Genomic DNA, 25,687 nt, shown 5'->3' with positions numbered 1-25,687 from the left:
ATTTTTTAAGAAATAGATATTGATTAACATCTCCCAAAAGCTTTGACAGACTCTAAAAAATAGACGCCTAAACACTCGGCCGGCCCAACAACCTAGACCCTCTACCAAAAAAGAGAGAAAAAAAAAACAAAAAAAAAAACCTATGACAAAATTTTTAAGAACCAGCCAAAACATTTGGGAGAGATTAATCAATATTTTTTTTTTGTATATATAAAAAATAATAGACCTTGAAACACATGAAAGGTCAAATCCCTTTAGTAACCCACGAAAGTATATAGTTAATTCGAAGGTGAGAATATGATAGTTTGTATTGAGATTATGGCATAGACGATTGTTAATGAAGATGAATGATGGAAAGAAAAAATAATAAACAGTTTAGAAGAAAAGAAGCATACCTTCTGAATCGATTCCCTTGGGTGCAGCCTTGTCTAGAGGATCACCAACATACATGTTGATCAGCCAAAAGTAGCCAACCTTGAAAACACATAATTTATCATTTACAAAGTTGCATGAAAACAATTGCAAGGAAAAAGAATATCATTTTTTACTGGATACATATTCCTACAGATTCTCCCTTAAACATGAAACGGGACTGCATTCATTCAACATAAATCTTGCTCTTATAAAACAACCCCGTCGTAGTACATAAGATTGTCTGGTGATTACATCTGTTTTTTTTTTCTCATAAATCATTGGTGAAAGAACATACCAGCTTGTTATCCACAAAAAAAACTAAAGCGTGGCATGAAGCTAGGCAACTTATTTGCATCAGATTCCAAGTCCAGTACGCTACTTTTCAACCCGACAACTCGACAGAACTCCAGCCCCTGAACCAAACGTAATAAGAATATAATAATGTCTCGCAAGGCCAGGCTAACAATACCACAAAGAAAGAACCACAAGCCTACCTTTTTTAGCACATAACCAGCAGCTATTTGTAGTGATGAAAAAGCAAGGAGAAGCAACACAAAGTACATAAAACAGCCACAGAAAGAACATCGTACTTGTTGGGAGTGGAGAGGTGCGAGCTTTTTGATGCCGGGAATGATCTTGCTTGGAGTAGTTGATGAAGCAATTGAAGTCAACGGACCAGCAACGCCAGAACTTGAAGGACGATCAGGTTGTCCAACTGAAGGGGTTTGAACCGATGTTGACTTTCCATACAAAAGTTGGTAGTTCTTCAGCGCATTGTCCTTTCTATCAACGATTCTTTCCACCTTGAACTATTTCCCATGTCTGAAACCATGAGCAAACATCAAGGAAAATATTAATTAGAGCAATTAGTTTGTTTCCAAGCACCAAACCAATTCCCGAACCGGGGAGCTAAGAACAACACAAAAAACATTAAGACTATTGGGAGATTAAAAAAAAGAGAATGCTATCAGTCCACATTATAAATTGGCACAAGCTAATATAGAATAAATCAATTCTAATTTTCATAAAATAAATTTGTCCAGTTAATAAGAAAAACGAAATTCTTCCAAGCATACATCAAACCAAAATCTTCATCAGCTTATCATAGGTGTTCAAGTCAAACCTAGCGAGACCAAAAGAAATAATTGATATTTAAAGTTACTCAGGCAGACTCATGTTTTTCGGCAGAAAAAAAAAAAAGATACATTTTTTTTTTTCAATTTGCAAATAGGGATACGAATAATGGAGTTACCAGAGAGTGAGAATCAGATGGAATGAACCCAGGGCAGTGAGTGAGTATTTTACGTGAACACAGGGCATCAAAAATGCATTCTTGGGAGACTTTTATTCCTGCAACTAAATAAAAAAGAGGTGGCTGCACTCATAGTTGAGCTGCCTACATACCCTCTTTTTAGGAGGGATCAAGCCTTTGTAGTTCATATTTGAGGATTAGAAATCTTTTCAACATAAATTTTAATACAAATGTAACATTGTATAAATGGAAATGCATAATCTTAATCAAAGCTACAATATATCTACATCTACAATACTAAGCTTCATTTATATATCTACATTATACAAATGGCACTCACTTTCTATACCTAGTAAATTAATACTACCTAACTTCATCTCTCCCCTGGGAAGAGAGACGAACTTTTTGCTACACTAGTACTACTACACCCGGGTAGAGAGGCGATCTTATTTTTAGAAATAATTATCCACATGTACCTGCAAAAAAATAGGCATGAAAAAGGAGAAAATGATTTTAAGACCATTACAGGTATGAGCTACTATACCTGCAACTAACAATTTCAACTGTTACTAGTACTATCAAGCTCAATCTCTTCCTCGGGAAGAGAGACGAGCTTATTGAAAGATTCTAATACTACCAAGCTCAATCTCTTCCTCGGGAAGAGAGATGAGCTTATTGAGAGATTCTAATACTACCAAGCTCAATCTCTCCCCTGGAAGAAAGAAAGACGAGCTTATTGCGAGGCTATAATCCTACCAAACTACATCTCTCCCTCGGGATGAGAGACGAGTTTCTTGCGAGATTCTAATTTAATACTACCAAACTACATATTCTACTGTTATTACAAACTAATACTACCAAGCTCAATCTCTCCCCCAGAAAGAGAGAAAAGCTTATTGTAAGATATAAGTATGCATCTAATTCTAACTAGGCCATGTCACAATACATACACCATAACTCTAACACTTGATAATGTACATATAGCTGGCAAAAAATGTACAAATGCGGAATCGAGTGTACCTGCAAAAAATAGACATGAAAAAGGAAAAAATGGTTACACAAGCTGTACAAACCATCAGAGGTACAAGCTACTATACCTGTAACTAACTATTATACAACCTAGCTACTATCATATTATACACTGCACCTGCAAAAAAAAAAATAAAGAAAAATAAAATAGCAGTTGCACAATTTGTACAAACCGTTATTCCGCGTGTATTCTAAGTCTATACTGACACTTATCCTAACTAATTATTATACAACCTAGCTACTATCATATTATACACTGCACCTGCAAAAAAAAAAAAATATATATATATATATAGCAGTTGCACAATTTGTACAAACCGTTATTCCGCTTGTATTCTAAGTCTATATTGACACTTATCCTAACTAGTCCTTCACACGTTCTATTGCTATCGTTAGTAGACTAATATTACCAAGCTCAACCTCTCCCCAGAAGAGTGACAAGCTTATTCGTTAGATGTAAATATGCACATTAGAACAGAAATGAAGTAACACAAAGAGCTTGATAAAAGTGATAGCAATTTTACTTTATTTGGAGGCGAGTCAACGCACTGCCAAGAGTAGGATTGTGAGAAATAGCATCAACGACCATATCTTATCAGCGTCTAGCATCATTAGTGCAGTGCCCGAAAGAGTTGCCAACTCCCAAAAAGCATAACTGTGTGTTGGTACATCAAATATACTCTGCATCAGACTTCATAACAAGTTCGGAAGCACGAAAACAAAAAGGGAATAAAAAAAAGACGCGTATACACTTACTGCTTCTTGAACTGATCTCTGCGCTAACTTTGGATCTGAAGCCAAGACTTGATCTATAGATGTCAACCCCAACATTGACCCAGGCTGTGGCCATGGAAGATCGAGATCTATGGTAACAGACTCTAGAGCAGTGTGTTTCTAGTCAGGGCCAGCTCCAACGAGACAAGTCTCAAAGTGAAAAAGATCGATAAAAAAGATAACCAAATTAAACACCTCCATGATAATAAGCAGAGAACACGTTCTTGTCCATATCGTCTGCGCTTTGAAATCGTCGACGATATGGAAGAAGATGTCAATGTCGCTTCCTTACTCAGCTGCGGGAAAATTATCGGGTGCTGTAGTCCCGTCCTTTGTGTTTGCACTCGAGTCAAGACTGAGCTGCCTACATACCCTCTCTTTGGAGAGGGTTCAAGCCTTTGTAGTTCATATGAAATAATTTGTTAGAAATTTCAAATTTGATGCAACACAATGTAACAATAAGTATATATACGGTAACAATACATCAATGCACAATATTAATAATAAAGAACTACCATACACTTGCACTACTAGGTTCTTAATCAGCATTCTTCACAGAAAGTACGTAATGTAACTTTATATAATTTTAAGCCAAAAAAAATATAATACATATAGTTTTATAACAATTTTATTTTTAAAGAAACAGATATTGATAACATCCCCCAAAAGCTTTGACAGACTCTAAAACATTTTTTGACAGACTCTAAAGCCCAACAACCTAAACCCAATAACAAAAAAAAAAAAAAAAAAAAAAAAAACCTATGACAAAAAATTTTAGAACCGGCCAAAACATTTGGGGAGAGGTTTATCAATAATTTTTTTGTATATATAAAAGAATAATAGACCTTGAAAATACGATAGTTAAATCACATTAGTAATCCATGAAAGTATCTATCTAGGAGATCAACATACCTGATTGTGCTGAAAGTGGGTCCCGATGGAAAGCAGACCATCCATGCTTGATCTCTAGTACAAAAGAACTTACATGTTTGAGAGTAGAAGTTTGTAGAAAATCTTATTGATTCAATGAGGAACCAAAATTTGGGGGGAAAAGAGTTCTTTTGGCAATTAAGAGATAATAAATAAGTAAATTCTATATATAACAGGGCAAATAAATTAACTTGTAAATGAAGAGAGAAACATACCTTCTGGATCTTGTGTTTCTTTTAGCTTGTTGGCATGGACAATTTGTCACTCCGTACACCTCCTCAAAATAAGATAAGAGAGTTAATATCAGTAATGAAAAAGTAACAAAAATAAGAAACACTATAATCACTTTGATATACTATAACAACACATATAATTCAAGCCAAAAGTATATAAAAATATGTAAATATTGATACATATAGTTTTTTAGGAAAATTGTAGTGTTGCTTAAGCTGCCCCAACCGTTTGACTAAAACTAAAAAAAGTTGAGACTCCAATGGATCATAAAGAGAAAAGAAAGAGTTTTCAATACCAGGGATAGGGTGAACCTTCTTAACCAAACAGAACTCTCACATCCCTATTACGTCAAACACCTTTGCTCTGATGCCACAGAAATCTACGCCGAAATTAAATAAAGATCAGTACTCATTGTTTATTTGAAAACATCAAAGCTTTTGCTGGAAAATGTGATCCAAGTTGACTTACGAGGACACGAAAGAGGCATTTGGAGCGAGAATGGAGGGAATCGAAATCGCAGAAAGATGTGGGATTCTCTGGCAGAGCCTTTTCGCACAAGTTCTTCTGCTCTGTGGCAACACCTAAGCTGCTCGTAAAAATAAAATAAAAAATAAAAAAGAAGATGTTAATCTCGCTTCCTTACTCGGCTGCGGGAAAATTACGGGTGGGAAAGAAAATGAGAGACCGATTCTGGTAAATGTGATCCAAGTTGGAAAATATGATCCAAGTTGACTTACGAGGACAAGAAAGAGGCATTTGGAGCGAGAATGGAGGGAATCGAAATCGCAGAAAGATGTGGGATTCTCTGGCAGAGCCTTTTCGCACAAGTTCTTCTGCTCTGTGGCAACACCTAAGCTGCTCGTAAAAATAAAATAAAAAATAAAAAAGAAGATGTTAATCTCGCTTCCTTACTCGGCTGCGGGAAAATTACGGGTGGGAAAGAAAATGAGAGACCGATTCTGGTAAAAAAAACTTGCAGTTGTACAACTCAATAACTAACGAGAGTTAAATAAATAAATAAAAATTAAAAATTGGAGCTTTTTCATTATGGGTACCTTGTTTTCCAGGCAGAAGGGAACAGCGGATGAGCTTTCAATGCTATGTACTCCGACCTAAGTCTGTGCTGACTACATACTCTCTCTCTCTCTCTCCTTTTTAGGAGACAGTAGGATAAAGCCTCTTTGTAGATGTAAATATGCACATTAGAACAGAAATGAAGTAACATATGATGAAAGAGCTTGATGAAAGTGATAGCAATTTTACTTTATTTGGAGGCGTAAAATGAAGTAACACAGAAATGAAGTCAACGCACTGCCAAGAGTAGGATTGTGAGAAATAGCATCAACGACCATCTTATCAGCGTCTAGCATCATTAGTGCAGTGCCCGAAGGAGTTGCCGACTCCCAAAAAGCATACCTGTGTTTTGGTACATCAAATATACTCTGCATCAGACTTCATAACAAGTTCGGAAGCACGAAAACAAAAAGTAGCGAATACACTTACTGCTGCTTGAACTGGTCTCTGCGCTGACTTTGGATCTGAAGCCAAGACTTAATCTACAGATGTCAACCCCAACATTGACCTGGGGCTGTGGCCGTGGAAGATCGAGAACTATGCCGTAGATTCGCGATCGTGCTTCAGTTCTTCTTCCAAGTAATGAAGGAGATTACAGAGAGAGAGAGAGGGATCAAGCCGTTGTAATTCATATGAAATAAAAATTTGTTAGAAATTTCAAATTTGATGTAACACAATGTAACAATAAGTATATATACGGTAACAATACATCAATGCACAATATTATGGGAAAATAGATCCAGGAAAACGGCTAGGGGAAGTATGACCAATCAAAATTTTAGCTCGAATCATATGCAAGAAATAAACATTATGGGAAAAACAAGCAGTGTGTATTCATACCTGTTTGCAGCATTTCTCGATCGCAAAGCCCTTTCCCTATGGGAGTCAGACTCATATGTCCTAAGGTTGACCCATAAAAGAAATTTCACTAAATCAGAATTGAAATTGACAAATAAACATTAAAAAAAAAACCTTCATGAATGGCACAAAACTCAAGAACCAGTTGAGACTCCAATGGATCTTAGACTGAAAGAAAGAGTTCTCAATACCAGGGATAGGGTGAATCTTCTTAACCAAACAGAACTCTCGCATCCCTATTACGTCAAACACCTTTGCTCTGATGCCACAGAAATCTACGCTGAAATTAAATAAGATCAGTAATCATTGTTTATTTGAAAACATCAAAGCTTTGCTGGAAAATGTGATCCGAGACGAATTACGAGGACACGAAAGAGGCATTTGGATCGAGAATGGAGGGAATCGAAATCGCAGAAAGATGTGGGATTCTCCGGCAAAGCCTTTTCGCACAAGTTCTTCTGCTCTATGGCAAAACCTAAGCTGCTCGTAAAACTTACAAAAATAATAATAAAATAAAATAAAAGATGTCAATGTCGCTTCCTTACTCGGCTGCGGGAAAATTATCGGTTGGGAAAGAAAATGAGAGACCGATTCTGGTAAAAAAAAACTTGCAGTTGTACAACTCAATAACTACCGAGAGTTTAATAAATAAATAAAAATTGGAACTTGTTTCATTATGGGTACCTTGTTTTCCAAGCAGCGTGGGTTATGCTTCGCAATCCATGAAGCTTTGTCTCTTCAGAGGCAGAAGGGAATAGCAGAGGAGACTTCAATGCTATGTACTCCGACCTAAGTCTAAGCTGACTACATACTCTCTCTCTCTCTCCTTTTTAGGAGAGAGAAGGATCAAGCCTCTTTGTAGTTCATATATTCGCAAGAAACAAATAAAACATGTTAGGAATCTAATACAATATATATGTCAACAATAAATAACCGCATGATCTTAAAAGAAATTATTATACACATACTTCCAGCAAAAGTATATATATATATATGTGTGTGTGTGTGTGTGTGTGTGTGTGTGTGTGTAGTTTTAGTTGAAAATAATAGATGAAGCTTATGCTACCCCAAGTGTTTGATTGACTGAAAAAAAAAAAAATGGCCGGCCGGGGCCTGAAAAGAATTTTAATTTAAAAAAAAAAAATAGCCAATCAAAACAACTAAAGGGAAGGATAACCAATCAACTTGTTTATATATATATATATATATATATATATATAGAAAATTAAAAACCCAGAAACAATATGAAAGTTATGTTCCTTGTAATCAATTTAGAAATTTCATAAAGGAGGTCAAAGTTGAGAATCCTAAGATTATGCATAGATATTTATGTAGAGTCGTAAGTAAAAGAGCAAGAACTGTACCTGATTCAACGGCCTCTCCTTAAGAGCACCAGAGCCTGTTCTTGCTCCTGCTGCATGTTCTTGCTCAGCCTCGAAACTCCTGAAAAATATTATATATCTTCAGCCACACATCTTAACTTCTAGTTCTATCACTATGTACTTCCATTTCAAATAAGATAAGGGCAAATGGTTTACAATTGATATTAGTAACAGATAACAATGAGAGAAGTCAAAATCCGGTTACTTACCTTAGTAGCCCAACCACAGGCTGTAATGCACCAGCCAGGATAACTTCTTTCTTAATTACCAATCACACCAACCTGCAATACTTGACCACTTCAGATAATGCTCAAAGACAAACCATCAGAGTATCAATGGGAAAAACATGTGGGCGAACCGCTTCATAGTGTATGGCAGCATCATCAGACATAAGCATTAGGACAAGGGTCGGTAATGCCAAAAATCTGCAACAGATAAACTCGATTTTGACTCAGGAACATTGAATATATCTTCCAGCAAGAGAAAATGTGAGGATATTAGTACGTGTTTTGTTTTATACCTGTTTTTTGTTCTCGTCCATCTTAAAAGCGAGGGTCCGAATGGCCGCCACAGAAGATCTCTGCACCTTTGCGTCTCGGTAGTCAAGAAGCTCAACAAGAGGAGGAATACCACCTTCGATTCTACACAAGCAAAAAAGACATTCACAACATAATCAGCAATTCCAGGAGATTTCATGCTGAAACACAAATATATTTAAAAATCAAAGAAACAAAACCAACTCTTCTTTTTATCATGAACGAGATTGCTGATCGCATCGCCACATTGGTCAAACCTGCAAAGTCATCATTAACCATGGAAAAAAAATCAGAACGAGTAACTCATAACCCATGCTGATAATTAACTCTAAATTATGAATCTTACGATTGACTTTGCAATAGCCTTAGCCGGAGTCATTTTTTTATCGGAAAACAAAAATCTCGTGTTCCTGGGAACATCTACAGAGAAAACGGGTATGATCCACTTCCATTTGCCACTGGAACCTACCATGTGCGTGTCTACTAGCAAATCGAAGAGATCAGTTACAAATCTTTATTTAAAATCTACAAAAAATTCAAGATTCAAGCAAATACCTCAAACATAATCAAGTATCTAGTGAAAACCATAGGTAAGAAAGACTCCTGATCAATAAACTGGCTATTCCAAATCGGCAATTTGGTATAGACTCCCACAGATCCACGCATTTCTTGATAAAATTCCTAAGCTCCATCGTCGACTCGACTCCGTCAGTTTGGAGTCAACGCACTGCCAAGAGTAGGATTGTGAGAAATAGCACCAACGACCATATCTTATCAGCGTCTAGCATCATTAGCGCAGTGCCCGAAGGAGTTGCCGACTCCCAAAAAGCATACCTGTGTTTTGGTACATCAAATATACTCTGCATCAGACTTCATAACAAGTTTGGAAGCACGAAAACAAAAAAGAAAAAAAAAAGACGCGTATACACTTACTGCTGCTTGAACTACAGATGTCAAGACTTAATCTACAGATGTCAACCCCAACATTGACCCGGGCTGTGGCCTTGGAAGATCGAGAACTATGGTAACAGACTCTAGAGCAGTGTGTTTCTAGTCAGGACCAGCTCCAACGAGACATGTCTGAAAGTGAAAAAGATTGATAAAAAAGATTACCAAATTGAACATCTCCATGATAATAGGCAGAGAACACCGAGTTGAACATCTCCATGCATGTTCTCCAAGTTACACAATGCCGTAGTCCCGTCCTTTGTGTTTGCACTCGAGTCAAGACTGAGCTGCCTACATACCTCTCTCTCTCTCTCTTTTTAGGAGAGAGAGAGAGAGGGATCAAGCCTTTGTAGTTCATACGAAATATTAATTTGTTAGAAATTTCAAATTTGATGTAACACAAACCTAAGCACACAGGCAACAACCTAAACTCCATACCTAAAAAAAATAGATCCAGGAACACGGCTAGGGGAAGTATGACCAATCAATTTTTTATTTTTGAATAAATAAAAAAATAAAGTAGCTGGAATCATATGGGAAAAACAAGCAGTGTGTATACATACCTGTTTGCAGCATTTCTCAATCGCAAAGCCCTTAATTTCCCAATAGGAGTCAGACTCATGTGTCCTAAGGCTGACCCGTAAAAGAAATCAGAATTGAAATTGACAAACAAACATTAAAAAAAACCTTGATGAATGGCACAAAAGTCAAGAACCAGTTGAGACTCCAATGGATCTTAGACAGAAAGAAAGAGTTTTCAATACCAGGGACAGGTGAATCTTCTTAACCAAACAGAACTCTCGCATCCCTATTATGTCAAACACCTTTGCTCTGATGCCACAGAAATCTACGCTGAAATTAAATAAAGATCAGTACTCATTGTGTATTTGAAAACATCAAAGATTTGCTGGAAAATGTGATCCTATACGACTTACGAGGATGAAAAGAGGCATTTGGAGCGAGAATGGAGGGAATCGAAATCGCAGAAAGATGTGGGATTCTCCGGCAGAGCCTTTTCGCACTAGTTCTACTGCTCTGTGGCAACACCTAAGCTGCTCGTAAAACTTAAAAAAAAATGTAAAAAAATTTAAAAAAAAAAAAAAGTTGTCAATCTCGCTTCCTTACTCGGCTGCGGGAAAATTATCGGGTGGGAAAGAAAATTAGAGACCGATTCTGGTAAAAAAAAAAAAAACTTGCAGTTGTACAACTCAATAACTAACGAGAGTTTAACAAATAAATAAATAAAAAATTAAAAATCGGAACTTTTCATTATGAGTACCTTGTTTTCCATGTCTGAGCTGCCTACATACCCTCTCTCTCCTTTTTAGGAGAGAGAGGGATCAAGCCTCTTTGTAGTTCATATATTCGCAAGAAACAAATAAAACATGTTAGGAATCTAATACAATATATATGTCAACAATAAATAACTGCATGATCTTAAAAGCTTCAACTCCTTCTCTAATATTAGATTCTTCCGTAGAAATTATTTTTGGGGAGTATAACAATACACATACTTCCAGCAAAATAAATAAATATATATATATATATATATGTGTGTGTGTGTGTGTGTATAGTTTTATTTGAAAATAATAGATGAAGCTTATGCTCCCCCAAGTGTTTGATTGACTAAAAAAAAAAGTTTAAAAAATTTGGGCCGGCCGGGGCTTGAAAAAAAATTTAAAAATTAAAAAAAAAAAAAAAAAAAAAAAAGCCAATCAAAACAACTTAAGGGAAGGATAACCAATCAACTTGTTTATATATATATATATATATATATATATATATAGATATAGAAAAATAAAAAAACCCAGAAACAATATGAAAGTTATGTTCCTTGTAATCAATTTAGAAATTTTATAAAGGAGGTCAAAGTTGAGAATCCTAAGATTATGCATAGATATTTATGTAGAGTCGTAAGTAAAAGAGCAAGAACTGTACCTGATTCAACGCCCTCTCCTTACGAGCACCGGAGCCTGTTCTTGCTCCTACATGTTCTTGCTCAGCCTCGAAAAACTCTCTGAAAAATATTATATATCTTCAGCCACACATCTTAACTTCTAGTTCTATCACTATGTACTTCCATTTCAAATAAGATAAGGGCAAATGGTTTACAATTGATATTAGTAACAGATAACAATGAGAGAAGTCAAAATCCTGTTATTTACCTTAGTACCCCAACCACAGGCTGTAATGCACCAGCCAGGATAACTTCTTTCTTAATTACCAATCAAACCAACCTGCAATACTTGACCACTTCAGATAATGCTCAAAGACAAACCATCAGAGAGTATCATGGGGAAAAACATGTGGCAAGTGCAAACCGCTTCGTAGAGTATGGCAGCAAGGGTGGGTAATGCCAAAATCTGCAACATATAAACTAGATTTTGACTCAGGAACATTGAATATAGCTTCCAGCAAGAGAAAATGTGAGGATATTAGTACGTGATTTGTTTTATACCTGTTTTTTGTTCTCGTCCATCTTAAAAGCGAGGGTCCGAATGGCCGCCACAGAAGATCTCTGCACCTTTGCGTCTCGGTAGTCAAGAAGCTCAACAAGAGGAGGAATACCACCTTCGATTCTACACAAGCAAAAAAGACATTCACAACATAATCAGCAATTCCAGGAGATTTCATGCTGAAACACAAATATATTTAAAAATCAAAGAAACAAAACCAACTCTTCTTTTTATCATGAACGAGATTGCTGATCGCATCGCCACATTGGTCAAACCTGCAAAGTCATCATTAACCATGGAAAAAAAAATCAGAACGAGAAACTCACAACCCATGCTGATTAATTAACTCTAAATTACGAATCTTACGATTGACTTTGCAATAGCCTTAGCCGGAGTCATTTTTTTATCGGAAAACAAAAATCTCGTGTTCCTGGGAACATCTACAGAGATTGGGTATGATCCACTTCCAATTTGCCACTGGAACCTACCATGTGCGTGTCTACTAGCAAATCGAAGAGATCAGTTACAAATCTTTATGTAAAATCTACAAAAAATTCAAGGTTCAAGCAAATACCTCAAACATAATCAAGTATCTAGTGAAAAGCATAGGTAAGAAAGACTCCTGATCCATGCATTTCTTGATAAAAATTCCTAAGCTCCATCGTCGACTCGACTCCGTCAGTTTGGACTACCCATATACCTCGTCAAAGAAATCTAGTATTAGTAATTGTATGAAGAATTATAGGCACGATATAATATTCCCTGTACCAAACTCCTAAATTCAATTACTGACAGAAATTATTTTGGGGAAAATAACATTACATATAATTCCAGAAAAAAAAAATTAAAATTAATACATATAGTTTTATAAGAAAATATATTGATTACGCTCCTCCCGAAATGTTTGACTGAACCTAAAAAACAAAAGTCTAAACACACGGGCCGGCCTTACAACCTAACTCTAAAATAAAAAACCTAAAGCCAGCCAAACGTTTAGGGGAGAGGATAATCAACCAATTTATGTATATATATAAGTTAAAAAAAAAAAGCAAGAAATTAGATGTAAGTTATTTTCCCTTAAATAACTACTGCAAGAATTGAACTAGGAGGTTATTGAGAACACATTAGCTATTGACATCATACATCAATTTCAGATTGTGCTCGCGCAGAGCGAGACAGGCTGGTCTTGATCGGCAGCGAGAATCATCCCAAACTTCTTCTTCGCCTTGATCGTGTCGTGGAGAAATATACCTTAAAAAAAAAAAGATAACATACATAAACATTTGACATTTTCCCTAATGTCTTTACAATGTACAGAGTTTTTTAAAATTAGTGAATCGGTCAAATATTTTGTCACAAACCTATTCCCGAAATCAAATAGAAAAGCGAGTCACAAACCCTAGGTCGAAAGTTAAAGAAACCTGACGGTGGGAAAGTTAAAGAAAAGCGAGTCACAAACCCTAGGTCGAAAGAGAAGAAACCTGACATTCGACAAAACCAAATCGGAGGAGCGTGGGCTTCGTTTCGTGGCTGCGAAGACGGCTAGGTTTCTCTCTCTCGCCGTTCTTCATCTCGTTCTTCATCGCCGTCGTCGTCGTTTCTCTCTCTCGATGGATTTCCACGATTGCGTGGTTTTCACTTCGATTCAGACGGCTAGGTTTTCCTTCGTCCAAACATCAGGACAAGGAGAGAATTCTCGCTCTCTCTCTCTCAAAACCCTATTCTTCCTTTTCTAATTTTCTCTCTCTCTCTCTCTCCTTCCCTCGAGAAACTTATATGTATATATAGTCCCCGATCAAAATGTTTCCCAACGGTAAGAAAATCCCTTTCCTGATTTGGTTTTTGTTTCCCAATTTGGTTATGCAAGTCTTCTCTCTCTTTCTCCGTTCCTTCCTACTTTCCTTTTTTCGATTTCTTTGGCGCTTAGCAATTCACTTTCGCGCTTAAACTCCCATTCGCGGAATCTTCTTTGGGCCTCGGCCCATTACTAAGAAGTGGACTAGATTAATGGGCTTAGGCCTATCGAATGTTCAATCTGATTCAAGGATTAAATTTCCCATTTCGATTTTACTGAAATATATCCACTATCAATGCTATTTTTTTTTAAGAATTTGACACTAGTATATAACAATTCATGCGTAGACAAATCATGATTATTAAAATCAATCTCTATAACTCAACAACTTGTTTCTTGACTCTCACGAAATACTCAAGATCTAAAAACTATCAATACGTGCAAAAGACCTTTAACAGTAGAACTACGTCTTTTATAGAGGTCTATGAATGGGATGACAAGCTATGATATCTATAGCAAATATTCCGATCAAAATAAATAATATAAAAACAAAAGAGTAAAAATCCTAAAAGTATCCATATCTTTTCCAGGTACACAATTTATTTTGAATCCCCAAAGAAATATTATGAAAAGGTGCATTATTAATTAGGTCCAGATTATTAAATAAGTTACTCTCATAACTCTATTTCTTGTCTGGAAATAGTCTTGTTTAGAGGGTAGTGTTAAAAGAAGTAGTAGATGATTCGCTTGTCAAATTGAGAAATATTAATTTAATCCTACTTAATATCCGGAGATGTGGAGTAAAATTAAACGTTGGATATCAAGACACAACCAAGCTAAATTAGTGAGAAAATTAAGCGAGTTTGTAAGAATTAATCATTGTATAATTATTTTATTCTTTGAACGCTTCTCACATGGGAGCAATATTCAACAACTCCACATAGGAATGATAAACCATTATATACATTGTCGTAAACATCTATGATCTACAAAAAAATTGTCATAGTGTAATAAACTGGATCTAATTATGAGGTATCAGTTGAAGTTTGAAATAAGATCAATGAATGTGTCTTCGCTGCAGGGAATCGTGAGACCTCCCATCGGGTGATCGAATCCATACTCATCTTCGGCTTGAATAAGCAATTCTTGAAATGAAGGCTGACTCAAAAACGAGACCGGCACAACAAATCGCTTCTTTTCGTGTTCTCCAACATAAACTGCAAAATGGCCTTTTGGGACATCCAACGCCATCGAATCGTCTTTGTTACGTGAATTGGAGAGAGACCTCTGAAGAAATTTCTTTGTTGGAACCACTCGAGGCAAACGGAAACCCATTTGTATATAGGAATTGTTATAACTTTGTATAGAAGGCTGAGCTAGCAGTGAGAGAGAAAATACAAGAAAGAATGTTATGCTCTCTTTCTTAATGAGATTGTTGGAAAACATCAAAGAGTGTTAATACATATTTATATAAAAAAAAAACTGTAAAAGAAGGATATAATAGTATAGTGAGTGGTAAAGCAAAGAAGAAGGCCATAGTTGGTTGACTGAGAGAGATATCACATGGGATTGTATTTCACATTCACATTTCAAATTATGAAACACTACATAGTCCCACTTGACCTTCTATTTTGATGTGAAACATCAAAGCTATCACATGTATGGTCTAGTACTTGATATGCATGGTCAATTACGTATATAGCTTAAGATTATGCTCTCGATTAGAACGGGGTCTACTATGGGACTCATCACATGGTATTGTCCTCTTTTGAAATTTTATAAATTCATAACCCAACATGTCCAAACTTGTTCTAGCCGTAGAGGAACCACACAATAGACAGGTGATCATTTTTTGTGGATTGAAGAATATTATTTTTATTTGTAAATATGATTTTCATGGGATCATATAGTCACAATACCACATATGGTTATCTTCACCACCTAAGTAATCTAATTGGACAACCAACCTTCAGACAATATCACGTTGCCATTCTGATATATTTCTAAGGAGGCAATGAAGAGGTTGAAGTGGGACTCTAAACTCCAGTTGTTAATGTCAATACATTAATTAGATTAAAGAGTTCAGAGACAGTCTCATGTGATCTCTTTCAATTTTTGTAGTCTCTCACTTGACCCACATATACATTCTCGTTCTACCACTGATTCCATAGCATTCCTTAGTGTATATATACAAGCATAAGTTTTCAGAGTTTCAAAACCATCAAACTTCATCACAGCAATTGATAACATTTCCTTTCTTTCTCACGATAATTTAGATCTCTCTTCTCTCAATACAAAATTAAAAAAACATAAAAAATAAAAATAAAAAATGGGTTTCCGTTTGCCCCGAGTAGTCCCAGCAAAGAAGTTTCTTCAGAGGTCTCTCTCAAATTCGAGTAACAAATCCGCTTCGGCTGCATTGGATGTCCCGAAAGGCCATTTTGCAGTTTACGTCGGGGACAATGAAAAGAAGCGGTTTGTTGTGCCTGTCTTGTTGCTGAGTCAGCCTTCGTTCCAAGAATTGCTTGTTCAAGTCGAAGATGAGTTCGGATTCGATCATCCCATGGGAGGTCTTACCATTCCCTGCAGTGAAGACGCGTTTATTGACCTCATTTCAAGCTTAAATTGATGCCTCATCATTTACACTAGTTTATTAGATTAGGACAATTTTGTAGAATAGAGATCATTACGCTGTATAGATACTTTTTTTTTCCTTCTCAATTCCTGTGGAGTAGATAAAAACAGCTCCCACGATGAGAATGTTGAATGAACTATATCAAAATATTAAATTTAAAGTATCTATGCACTTATATTTGCCATCAGTTCTTCATTCTTGTTTTGAAAGTTTCACCTTGATTTGTATCTACAACGGATTACAACTAAATAATGGGATTTTGACTCATTCGGTTCCTAACCTTTTTTAGTTTTAGGCATTTTAGTCCCGAACAATTTTTAAGGACCAAGGTCGCGATCGACCTTTTTCTTTTGGCACAATTATTACCTTCCGCTAAATAGTTGACGGAATTTTCACATGTTTAAAAAAAAAGCATGTTCTCAATATTTTGGAAGCATATGCAAACTTGATGTAAATATCGTTAGAAAATGAATACTATTGTTAATTTATCATTAGAAAATGAACGGCTATAGAAGAAGAAATGACGGCATAAACACATAATATTTTTTCATAAACATACACTTAAATATATATATATATATATATATATATAATACTAGACCTTGAAAATACATGTAAGTTAAATGCATTTGGTAATCCATGAAAGTATCTAATTAGGAGATCGAATGTGAGGATATGATAGTTCGTTATTAAGATTATGCATACGCGATTGCTAATGAAAAAAAAAAAAAAAAAAAAAAAAAAAAAAAAAAAAGAAGAAGAAAAAGATTATGCATAAGCCTCATATATGATATATAGTTAGTGGAGCACCATGTTGTTAACCATACCCTAACACTAGTTCATCAATGAAATCAATGAGGGTTGTGTTTTCTTCTCTGATGATTATGATCAGTGTTTTATGTGTGGTAAAAAGAGGTGCTCGGAGGGTTTTAGAAATTGATTATAAGGACGACGAAAAATATGGTGATGGTCTAGCTTTGGTGGCTAAAATATTAATAAACGCAGCCGATCCATCAGGCGAGGTGCGGCTATGGCTCGGGCTGGGGCTGAGACTATGCAAGTTGTGGATCGTCTCGTCGATGCTATTGCAAGTTCTATTATTACTAGTTCTCGGAAGCTTCTAGAAGAAGATGATGCTTCAAAAAAAGAAGATGTCGATGATGACGAACGTGGTCTAGGCACTCTATAACGATACATTACACATTATCGATATATGAACTAATTAGGAGATCGGTGATCATCACACTCTTTATCGAGTAAATTATTCTAATAGCATCAGGATTTTGTTTATTGAAGTTTGAGTTACTAGGTTCATAGTTCATGTGTCGAATTTTATAAGCATGGATTCTCAATAAGTAAAGTTGAATAACTAGTCTCTAAAAAGTTGTATTTTATTACTAAATTGATTTATAAAGTTTTTTTTTTTTATTATTTCTCACTAATAATCACTGTAAAATCACAGTCTCCCAACATATAAGATCAACGTTAGACATTTAAACAAATCCTACAACTTTTCACTTACTAATCACTAGTACAAATATTAGTATACTATTTGTACTATTCTTTTGGATGTCCTTTAAAGATATGTGCTTTGTCCTGAATAGAACTCACCTCTTCCATATCAAAACAGAAACACAAGACAAGAGTTCAGACCCAGTTCTCAATTACATCATCAGAATCTTCATCAACTGATTCAAACTATCTGTTGATCATATACAGAAGAATAGTTTGTCTTCGAAGTTCTTCTAAAATATGTACAAGGGCTTACATATCACAGTTACAGTAAATTCATTATTGATGTCTGTCCGTAATTCCACGTACAATTTACCGTCTCCCTGTTTGTATGTTTATGACTCGTCGGGCTTTGGTTCAAGGACCACAGGTATTTTCTCCTTGTGATCGCCTCGTAACACCTCGACGGTTATCTGTACATCAAAGAACGAAGAGAAGAGACAAGCTCTGTCATCGTGAATTCAATCAGTCTATAACTTGGCACATGATTAAGTACAAGATCATACAAATACCATAACTCGTGGGATCGGAATTCAGTCTATTTCATTTTCATCTCAATTTATCAACACAGAGATATCAAAAGCTGGTCGCGAAAAAGAATCCTATGTACCATGCATTTATAAGTTACTATACCACAACCACTAGTATATCAATATATTTACTTATAAATGTTGGAAACAGAATGAAACGTGGGTTGGACTCTAAATAAACCAAGGGCTCGTGAAGAATTGGGCTCGAGAGCCCAATCAGTGGTCATTTAATCAGAGTCAGGATTGGTAGCCCATTTCTCTATTTCTTTTGTATTGCTTTTTATCTCTGTCTTGATGGTATTAATTTAGCATAGGACATACAAAAATGGATCTGTGAGAGTTGATTTCCTTTTACATCTCCTAGAGATCGGTACTGTCTCGAATAGTACATCTATCAATAAAGATGTCTATCCCCTGCATGAGATTTCTTTATCACAGAACGAACTATTTAATTTTGAGGGAAAAAGAACCACCTATTTAATGACGTGATATAACAATCGATGCAATAATAAATATTCAACAAGAAAACTGACACTTTCACCAACCAAACCTCTAGTAATGAAAAGCAACGTTGTGTGAACTAGAACATGTGGTCTCACTCTACGCTAGGCTTTAAATAACACCCAAAACCACTATCCAGAGAAGCCAATGTACTGGTCGGAGAGACATTACCAAAATACCATTTTCTAGTCTAGTACTACTACTACCACAGCGAAATACTCAAAACCACAAACATATTTAATTCAGTCGAAATGATGATAATTTTATTCTTGTGTTTTTTAAACTGAAGAAATTACATTTCCTCCGAAAGTACCTTGTCGCCCACGTTACACTGGTCTAGAATTCTATACAAGTCGCTGCCGCCAGAGACCTTTTGCCCGTTCACGGATGTTATGATATCGCCCAATATTAGTCTTCCATAGGCGTCGCGTTTGGTTGGTAAGAGACCCTGCAAAAAGAAATCTCATCAATAATCTCGTCAGAAAAGAAATTGATATATTTTCAAGCTAGAAGAACTCAAGCTCAGTGACTCGGCTAGCTAGTGTATAATATTTCATATGTGAACTGAGTCAAAAGGGGACATTACCGCTTTGCCAGCAGGACCACTGGATGGAGCGTCTAAGACGAGCACTCCGCTAAGGCCGAGCTGCTCGACAGACTGATCGGGTGCAAATTTAATCCCCAAAATAGGCCTCGTAACTTTCCCGAATTTCACAAGCTGTTCAACTATGCCACTAACCTGAACACGTAGATATAAGAAACATTATATATATGGCTTTTTAGCACAAATAGTCCATGAACTATTATATGAATGTCGTTTTGGTTCCTAAACTAATTTTTGGAACAAAATGCTCCTCAAACTATTGATTATGAAGTATTTTAATTCTCCAATTTAAAACGTGTCATTAACACAAAATCTGATTCTAAAAATCCAAACTTGTCTACAACCTTTATTTCGTCTTTCAGAGTTACAGTATATATTTAGTGTCTTTGATAAAATCAACAAGCAACTTAAGTTTGTAAATATGTTTTAAGCTTATTAGGTGCTTTATTTCATTGAAAAAAATGTTAATTTCTCTAAAAAAGGACTAAAATGCTAGTAGTTAAGAATCATTTTGCTCCAAAAACTAGTTTAGGGACCAAAACACCACTCAGTTGAAAGACTCTTTGAGATAAAAAAAAAAAAAAAAAAAAAAACCCATCTTTTTTATAGACAAATATTGATATTTCTTAAGCCTACTCACCGTGTCAACTGGAATTGAAAATCCAACGCCGGAAGACGCACCCGATGGAGAATATATAGCTGTATTTATGCCGATGAGGCTTCCGGAACTGTCTAGAAGTGGCCCTCCGCTGTTTCCGGGGTTAATCGCAGCATCTGTCTGTATGACATCTTGAATCGGACGGCCCGTAGCAGCTGAACTGATTTCTCTACGAAGCCCACTACAAAATCGTATAAAGAGTATGAATAAGCACCATTTCCGCCACACTTTCAACAGCAGGTATATGAATAGGCAAGTAATTTTTTTTTTTTTACATGGCCTAAATTTCAAAGCTACATTGAATAACTTGCATTTCATGGTAATGCAAAAGTGACCCACTAATCTTCGTGAACACATTCTGCCTAAAATCCTGTCTTCCTCTACTCGAAACCAACTTAAGGCGCTGGAAAAGGGCCCCAAAAAAAAATCTAGTATGCCCAAAAGCCAAGATCAACTTACTCTAAGATTGGGACTCAACTCGAATTTACGGCCAAGAAAATTTGTGAATCTTTACCTTATAACACCTGTTGTGAGAGTATGATCTAGTCCAAACTGCGAGAAAAAAAAGGTATATAAAAAAAATAAAAAAATAAAAAACACTGTTGAGATAACCAAAAAGGACAAAAGCTGTAAGTTTTGCTTACAGGATTGCCAATGGCGAAGACTTTCTGACCAACAAGCAAATCGGCAGAGACGCCAACGGGAATGGGTCTAAGTTTCCCTTTAGGCGCGTCGACGTGAATCACTGCAACGTCTTTGTCCTGATCGAACCCAACGACTTTGGCGTCCAAAGTCGTCTGATCGGCAAGAGTCACCCTGTAAACAAGGCAAGCAAACACCGTTTTCAGAAGAGTCAAACAAAGCTTTACAATTTCCAACTGCAAAATGAGATCGGTTTGAAGCAACGGACTTGAGATCAGAGGCGCCTCGAATCACATGATAGTTGGTGACAATGTGACCGTCTTTGTCCCATACAAAGCCAGAGCCAGACCCTTGTGGTACCTCCAAAACGTCCAAAGTAAACACGTCTTGCCTAAAACAGTTTCAAAGTTAACTTAAAGAAGCAAAGCTTAACTAAAAAAATGAAAGATGGAAAAAAAAGCTAGGGTTCGAAGATCAGAGCCGAACTTTGAGGCGAGATTGGTAATGTAGACGACTGAGGGAGTGTTCTCCTGAAAGAGACGAACAGTGGCGAGCTCGTCGGACTGAAGCTTCCGCGGCGTCGTGACGACGAACGCCGAGGCGGAGTCGACGCCGGAGACGAGGACGCCGGCGGAGAAAGCGACGGAGGCGCAGAGGACGAGGAGCGAGTCCAGGAAGCTCTTCCCGGCGCCATCGCCGGAGTTGTGGCTCCACGGGGAAGCAGAGAGTGCTACGGCGGCGGAGATCGGGGTTTCGCGGCGGAGGAGTTTGGGGAGAGAGAGAGTCGCGGAGATTGGTCGTCGTTTCGTGGAGGGTCTGTTTGGGAAACGAGAAAGTAGCGAGAAAGTTGGAGAAGATACCACTGTATATGAAGCAGCCATTTTGTCGATTCTCTCTCCTTTTTTTCCCACTTTTATCGGACACCTGCTCAAATAGGATTGGAAATAAAGGAAGAGACAACAACCATATATTAATTTATTTTTATTTTTCTAAAAAACATTTGCGTAGAAATTGTTGCCCTTTTGCATGATTATTACGAATATGCTGTTCAACATAACTGAAGTGAATCAGTGCAGTGAAAGGATTTAATGACTTTTACTAAACTTCATTTAATTTAAAAATAATTAAATCCAGCTTAAAAATAAAAAAATAAAAAAATCTCCTTCTAGTATGTCATAAAAGGCAGAAGATTACGACAGATGAGCATTGATCCTTTAATTAATGCTTCTTTCTTCTTCTAATATGTCCAAACTCCGAAGTCCTCTTGGATTGAGAAAAGGGGAAGAAGAAAATATATATAAAATATAAAAATAAATAAAGGCAAGAACTTTATACATAGGCAAAAGTGAGAAGTAGGAATAGAAAAAATCCAAATAAAAAAACAGGATACCAAACTACATAATTATGTCAAGGGGTCTAAGTTCTCTGGGAATGCCGTCGAAATTTCCAGCGTTAATGTCTGATTCGAGCATTGGTCTTTTACCGACTTTCCAGACGATGCCTTCTGCGAGGTGCTCTTTGTTTGGTGTCAGCATCACGAAATTCGGATCCGCTCTTTGGTAACTGCAAATCGTGTGCACCAAAATCGAATTCAATTAGTACCGAATTAGCTTAAAAGATAATTACAGTTTTAGAACCGATGCCAAAATGTTCCAAACCTGGCTTCTCTGAGATTCTCAACGCGGAAGCCAAAACCGCACGCTGTGTTCCCAGTCGTATTATCTCTTGTAGCTGCAATAAAGTAAAGACCGACCTTATTTGAGAAATCATTTCTCCAGATGAGCTTGTGTTAGATCAGGAGTGGTAAATTAGTGATTTATTTATTTATTTCAGAATAGTTATTGCGTTAGTAATTTATTTTGTTTAGTTGTAGCAATTTGTGCTCAGAGCCACGCTGGGTCATATGAGTTTGTTCTTAAAAAATTTTTCATATAATTCCTTTTCAAGAAAGTAAAACAATATTAAACGTTCCTATATCTGGTAAAAAAAATAAGTAGCAAAATTTAGCCACTAGATATGGACCTGAAACGCTCATCGTGAAAGAAGGTTTCCACCAGGACTTGAACGCTAACGCTATCGATGAGCTTAGAGGACCCACCTTTCCCTGAATATGTTGATTATAAATGTCTGGTAAGTATGATATGATTTGAAAATGTAGAAACACACGAGCATTATTAGGTTCATCGATCTCGTTACCTTCAACAAAAAGTTTTTGTTTGCTTGCCACGATGCAGCTATTTGAAAGGTAGAATCCGAAACACTTTTTGACGTTTCAGCATCATCGACCCTACGAATAGAACATTGTTTTACGAGATAATTCTATGCAAAGAAAAAAAAAATTAAAAAAAAAGTGGTATCCAGAAGATACCTTGTCTGCAACTCGAAACCAAAATCGATATAATTAGTAATCCCAACAATTTCACTTTCTTCGAGAGGGTTCTTCACCTGAGAAGTTGAAACACATCAACAGTGTGAATTGAAAACCAAGGAAAACAGCTAATAAACACGAAAAGGAAAACTAAGTTAGGGACATCGATTAGAGAGAGAAGAAAGAGATAGTTATACCCGTCTTTGCACCACTACATGTTGATAAAATGAGGCTATGAACTGTGAAATCAGACTCATAATATCAGATTTCTGGGCTAAATTGTTTGGGCAATCACTAAAAGTATTAATAGTCGGAAACGAATAAAAATGAAACCTGGGAGCTTCTAGCAAGTTCAAGACAGAAATTGAACGATGGACTCAAAGGACTTCCTGATCCCACTCCATAACCGATCGCGGCACTCCAATTCTTCAAATTCTTATATTTAGCACCATTTGTAGTGCCGCCTAAAACAAAAGAGAGTAATCGACCAAATGAAAACAAACAAAAATTAAAGAAAACTTTGAGCCTGTGACCAAAGTGCTGAGATTACACATTTGATGTAGCCACTTCAGGTTGTCATAATATTGATAGGGAGATTAAAGAGCCTCATGTAGAAATGAATTGAGACAGAGAAATACTCTACTTGTATATTCGTGAATCAAGTACACCTATATTTATATACACTACTGATCACATGAGATCCGGGAATGGATCAGAAACGGATCCTCCAAAATCCTAACTACTTCTGACCGAGTCCGAGCTCAGGATCACTGAGCTCGGAACCTTGAGCTCGAGCTTCTAGAACAATCGCTCTACACATCGGAAAATTGCAATCTAACAAATTGTATATTTCGGCCCAAGGTTCATATTTTTTGGAGAAACGACTCGAAACTTACATTCTGGATCATACTGCAATCCAGCGATTAGCCTCCCCACTTTTCTCACAAACCACGCACTTCTCGGTAATTCATCCTTCACTGTAAAGTTCACCGTATTACAACTATTTGCATTCTCAGTGATAGTAAACTACTGTATAAAATAAAAGGGTTGACTAGTTAAAATTTCAAGTCGCGTATAAGAACACACACAGGAGAAAGGCGTGATTGTCACTCCAATGGATGTGTTTCCCGAACCAAATCTCAATCCCACAACTCCATAGTCTTGGGCAGAGACTCTAAAGAAAGCGAATTTGATATGTGAACACACCAAACATATATAAATCTTTATAAGAAAAATTAATAAATAAATAAAAACAGTGTACCTCTTCCTTATTAGCAAAGGGAAGGTTCCAAATGCTCCAATTCCATGTCTTGGGTAGAAGGCACATGACCTCATCTGTAGAATCCTAAGTTGAAGAAAAGCAAAGGTGTTAGTAAATTCATGGGGTCCATATTTGAAAGCAAAGTAGGAGGAACAGAGAATAAATCAATATACTTCAAAATACATATGTCGCTTACGGATCAGAATTCGACACGGAAAGGTCCACAAATGAATGTGGGTCGTCAACATCGCTGATCAAAGATTGAACAAAGAAATAATCAATTCACATCAACACTGATGAAGAACAGCGACGCTAATAGGGATAATCTATAAAGCCAACAACACCTTTGCCGTCGGAAAAATGCGTTCCCGATTATACTCTCTTCGGGTTTGTGATCAAGAGGACCCGATACCTATTCGCATCTTAAAGGAAAAACGAAACGAAATTATAGAGAAATTGACACTAATTGCACTGATGAAATCCGTAAGGATACAGTAGCGACCAAATCGACGTGAGGGTCATCAATTGGCTTTAGCATGATCATGGTCTTGAAATGTTGAGCTTCTTCGAAATAATCCTCAAACAGGCATTTCAAAGCCAACTTCCCAAACAGAAGATTATACGACGATTCCAACATCCTGGGGAGAAAAAAAAAATCCGAAAAATCCCAAATATTTCACAAGGCTTCTAAATAAAATAAAAACGAAAGATCGTGAAGAATGATGAGAGAAATTGAATGACCTGGTTCGAGCGGCGAGGGGAGGGAAATCGAAGAGAGGAGGGACGAGCACCATCGGAGGCGGTGGCTCCTTGTCGAGGAAGTTTCCCATCTTTGTCTCTGTGCGCGCTTGGCTAGGGTTAGGGTTAGGGATTCAGATTTCGATACCTTGGATCAGCAGAGAGAAATGAGAGCAAATGTTTCGATGGGTGTTTGTGTGTCAACAGTGAAGGGAAAGCTTTGGTTGCGCGCGCTCAATAGCCAGCCCTCTGCCTCAGCATTCAAATCGGCGGGACTATTATTCATAATTAAATTAACAAAAAATTAGCCAAATAAATCACCGTCCAAAAATTACTAAATAACCAACCTTTTATAAAAAAAATTATAAATAGTCACCTCAACTTATTTACGGTACTCAAAAAGACAAAAATACCCAAAAACATTTCCGCCTATTTTGAGTTTTATTGTTTTTTTAGTATTGAGGTAACTATTTACAAAAAATTTACAAAAAGTTTGCTATTATAAAAAATGATATAAGTCAAATGACTATATAGATAAAAGAATTAATCATAAGAA

At 36.5% G+C, this 25,687-nt stretch overlaps 5 protein-coding genes across 16 annotated transcripts; 1 reads left to right on the top strand and 4 right to left on the bottom strand.

Moving 5' to 3' along the window:
* Positions 1–517: 517 nt before the first annotated feature.
* Positions 518–13,802, bottom strand: LOC149406095 (uncharacterized). 12 transcript variants are annotated; one of them, XR_016297040.1, is made up of 20 exons: positions 13,369–13,802; positions 13,031–13,138; positions 12,462–12,587; positions 12,254–12,386; positions 12,110–12,162; positions 11,890–12,010; positions 11,753–11,794; positions 11,597–11,668; positions 11,370–11,448; positions 10,711–10,779; positions 10,367–10,495; positions 6,757–6,845; positions 6,548–6,607; positions 4,615–4,676; positions 4,382–4,435; positions 3,452–3,865; positions 3,220–3,350; positions 1,667–1,841; positions 1,005–1,236; positions 518–827 (listed from the first exon to the last, which is right to left on the bottom strand). XR_016297040.1 is itself a non-coding variant. In XM_089614617.1 (19 exons), the coding sequence occupies exons 15-19, from the start codon at positions 6,004–6,006 to the stop codon at positions 4,966–4,968; spliced, it is 468 nt and encodes a 155-aa protein (XP_089470743.1). In that variant the 5' UTR covers positions 6,007–6,049; positions 6,137–6,276; positions 6,548–6,607; positions 6,757–6,845; positions 10,367–10,495; positions 10,711–10,779; positions 11,370–11,448; positions 11,597–11,668; positions 11,753–11,794; positions 11,890–12,010; positions 12,110–12,162; positions 12,254–12,386; positions 12,462–12,587; positions 13,031–13,138; positions 13,347–13,802; the 3' UTR covers positions 4,928–4,965. The 12 variants fall into 12 exon arrangements, 7 of the variants coding, with proteins under 7 accessions (XP_089470743.1, XP_089470703.1, XP_089470791.1 ...); XR_016297037.1 differs by having other exon boundaries at positions 4,615–4,673; XR_016297057.1 differs by lacking the exons at positions 518–827; positions 1,005–1,236; positions 1,667–1,841; ... (4 more) ...; positions 6,548–6,607; positions 6,757–6,845 and adding exons at positions 8,157–8,228; positions 8,306–8,372; positions 8,468–8,588; ... (4 more) ...; positions 9,597–9,776; positions 9,995–10,278.
* Positions 13,803–14,706: 904 nt separating this feature from the next.
* On the bottom strand, positions 14,707–15,107 carry LOC149406094 (auxin-induced protein 15A-like). The gene has a single exon (XM_089615190.1). The coding sequence runs from the start codon at positions 15,015–15,017 to the stop codon at positions 14,718–14,720; it is 300 nt and encodes a 99-aa protein (XP_089471316.1). The 5' UTR covers positions 15,018–15,107; the 3' UTR covers positions 14,707–14,717.
* Positions 15,108–15,753: 646 nt separating this feature from the next.
* Positions 15,754–16,528, top strand: LOC149406093 (auxin-induced protein 15A-like). Its single transcript, XM_089615084.1, has one exon. It carries the CDS (start codon positions 16,012–16,014, stop codon positions 16,309–16,311), a length of 300 nt encoding a protein of 99 aa, XP_089471210.1. The 5' UTR covers positions 15,754–16,011; the 3' UTR covers positions 16,312–16,528.
* Positions 16,529–17,908: 1,380 nt separating this feature from the next.
* Positions 17,909–21,709, bottom strand: DEG1 (DegP protease 1). The gene is made up of 8 exons (XM_089614431.1): positions 21,251–21,709; positions 21,033–21,155; positions 20,767–20,938; positions 20,637–20,674; positions 20,105–20,303; positions 19,447–19,599; positions 19,174–19,308; positions 17,909–18,242 (listed from the first exon to the last, which is right to left on the bottom strand). Exons 1-8 carry the CDS (start codon positions 21,643–21,645, stop codon positions 18,165–18,167), a joined length of 1,293 nt encoding a protein of 430 aa, XP_089470557.1. The 5' UTR covers positions 21,646–21,709; the 3' UTR covers positions 17,909–18,164.
* Positions 21,710–21,964: 255 nt separating this feature from the next.
* Positions 21,965–25,401, bottom strand: LOC149406091 (beta-galactosidase). Its single transcript, XM_089613925.1, has 14 exons — positions 25,135–25,401; positions 24,887–25,031; positions 24,738–24,805; positions 24,590–24,643; positions 24,394–24,477; positions 24,221–24,306; positions 24,029–24,109; positions 23,466–23,596; positions 23,330–23,371; positions 23,133–23,209; positions 22,961–23,051; positions 22,787–22,868; positions 22,423–22,495; positions 21,965–22,327 (listed from the first exon to the last, which is right to left on the bottom strand). The coding sequence occupies exons 1-14, from the start codon at positions 25,221–25,223 to the stop codon at positions 22,159–22,161; spliced, it is 1,272 nt and encodes a 423-aa protein (XP_089470051.1). The 5' UTR covers positions 25,224–25,401; the 3' UTR covers positions 21,965–22,158.
* Positions 25,402–25,687: the final 286 nt, after the last annotated feature.

Source organism: Urtica dioica, chromosome 1 (genome assembly GCF_054948205.1).
Source record: "Urtica dioica subsp. dioica isolate 48M chromosome 1, U.dioica_male_clone48M_v1_H2, whole genome shotgun sequence".
Lineage (NCBI taxonomy): Eukaryota > Viridiplantae > Streptophyta > Magnoliopsida > Rosales > Urticaceae > Urtica > Urtica dioica.
Note: the sequence above shows the minus strand (reverse complement) of the source record. Positions and strands in the feature narration are given on the sequence as shown.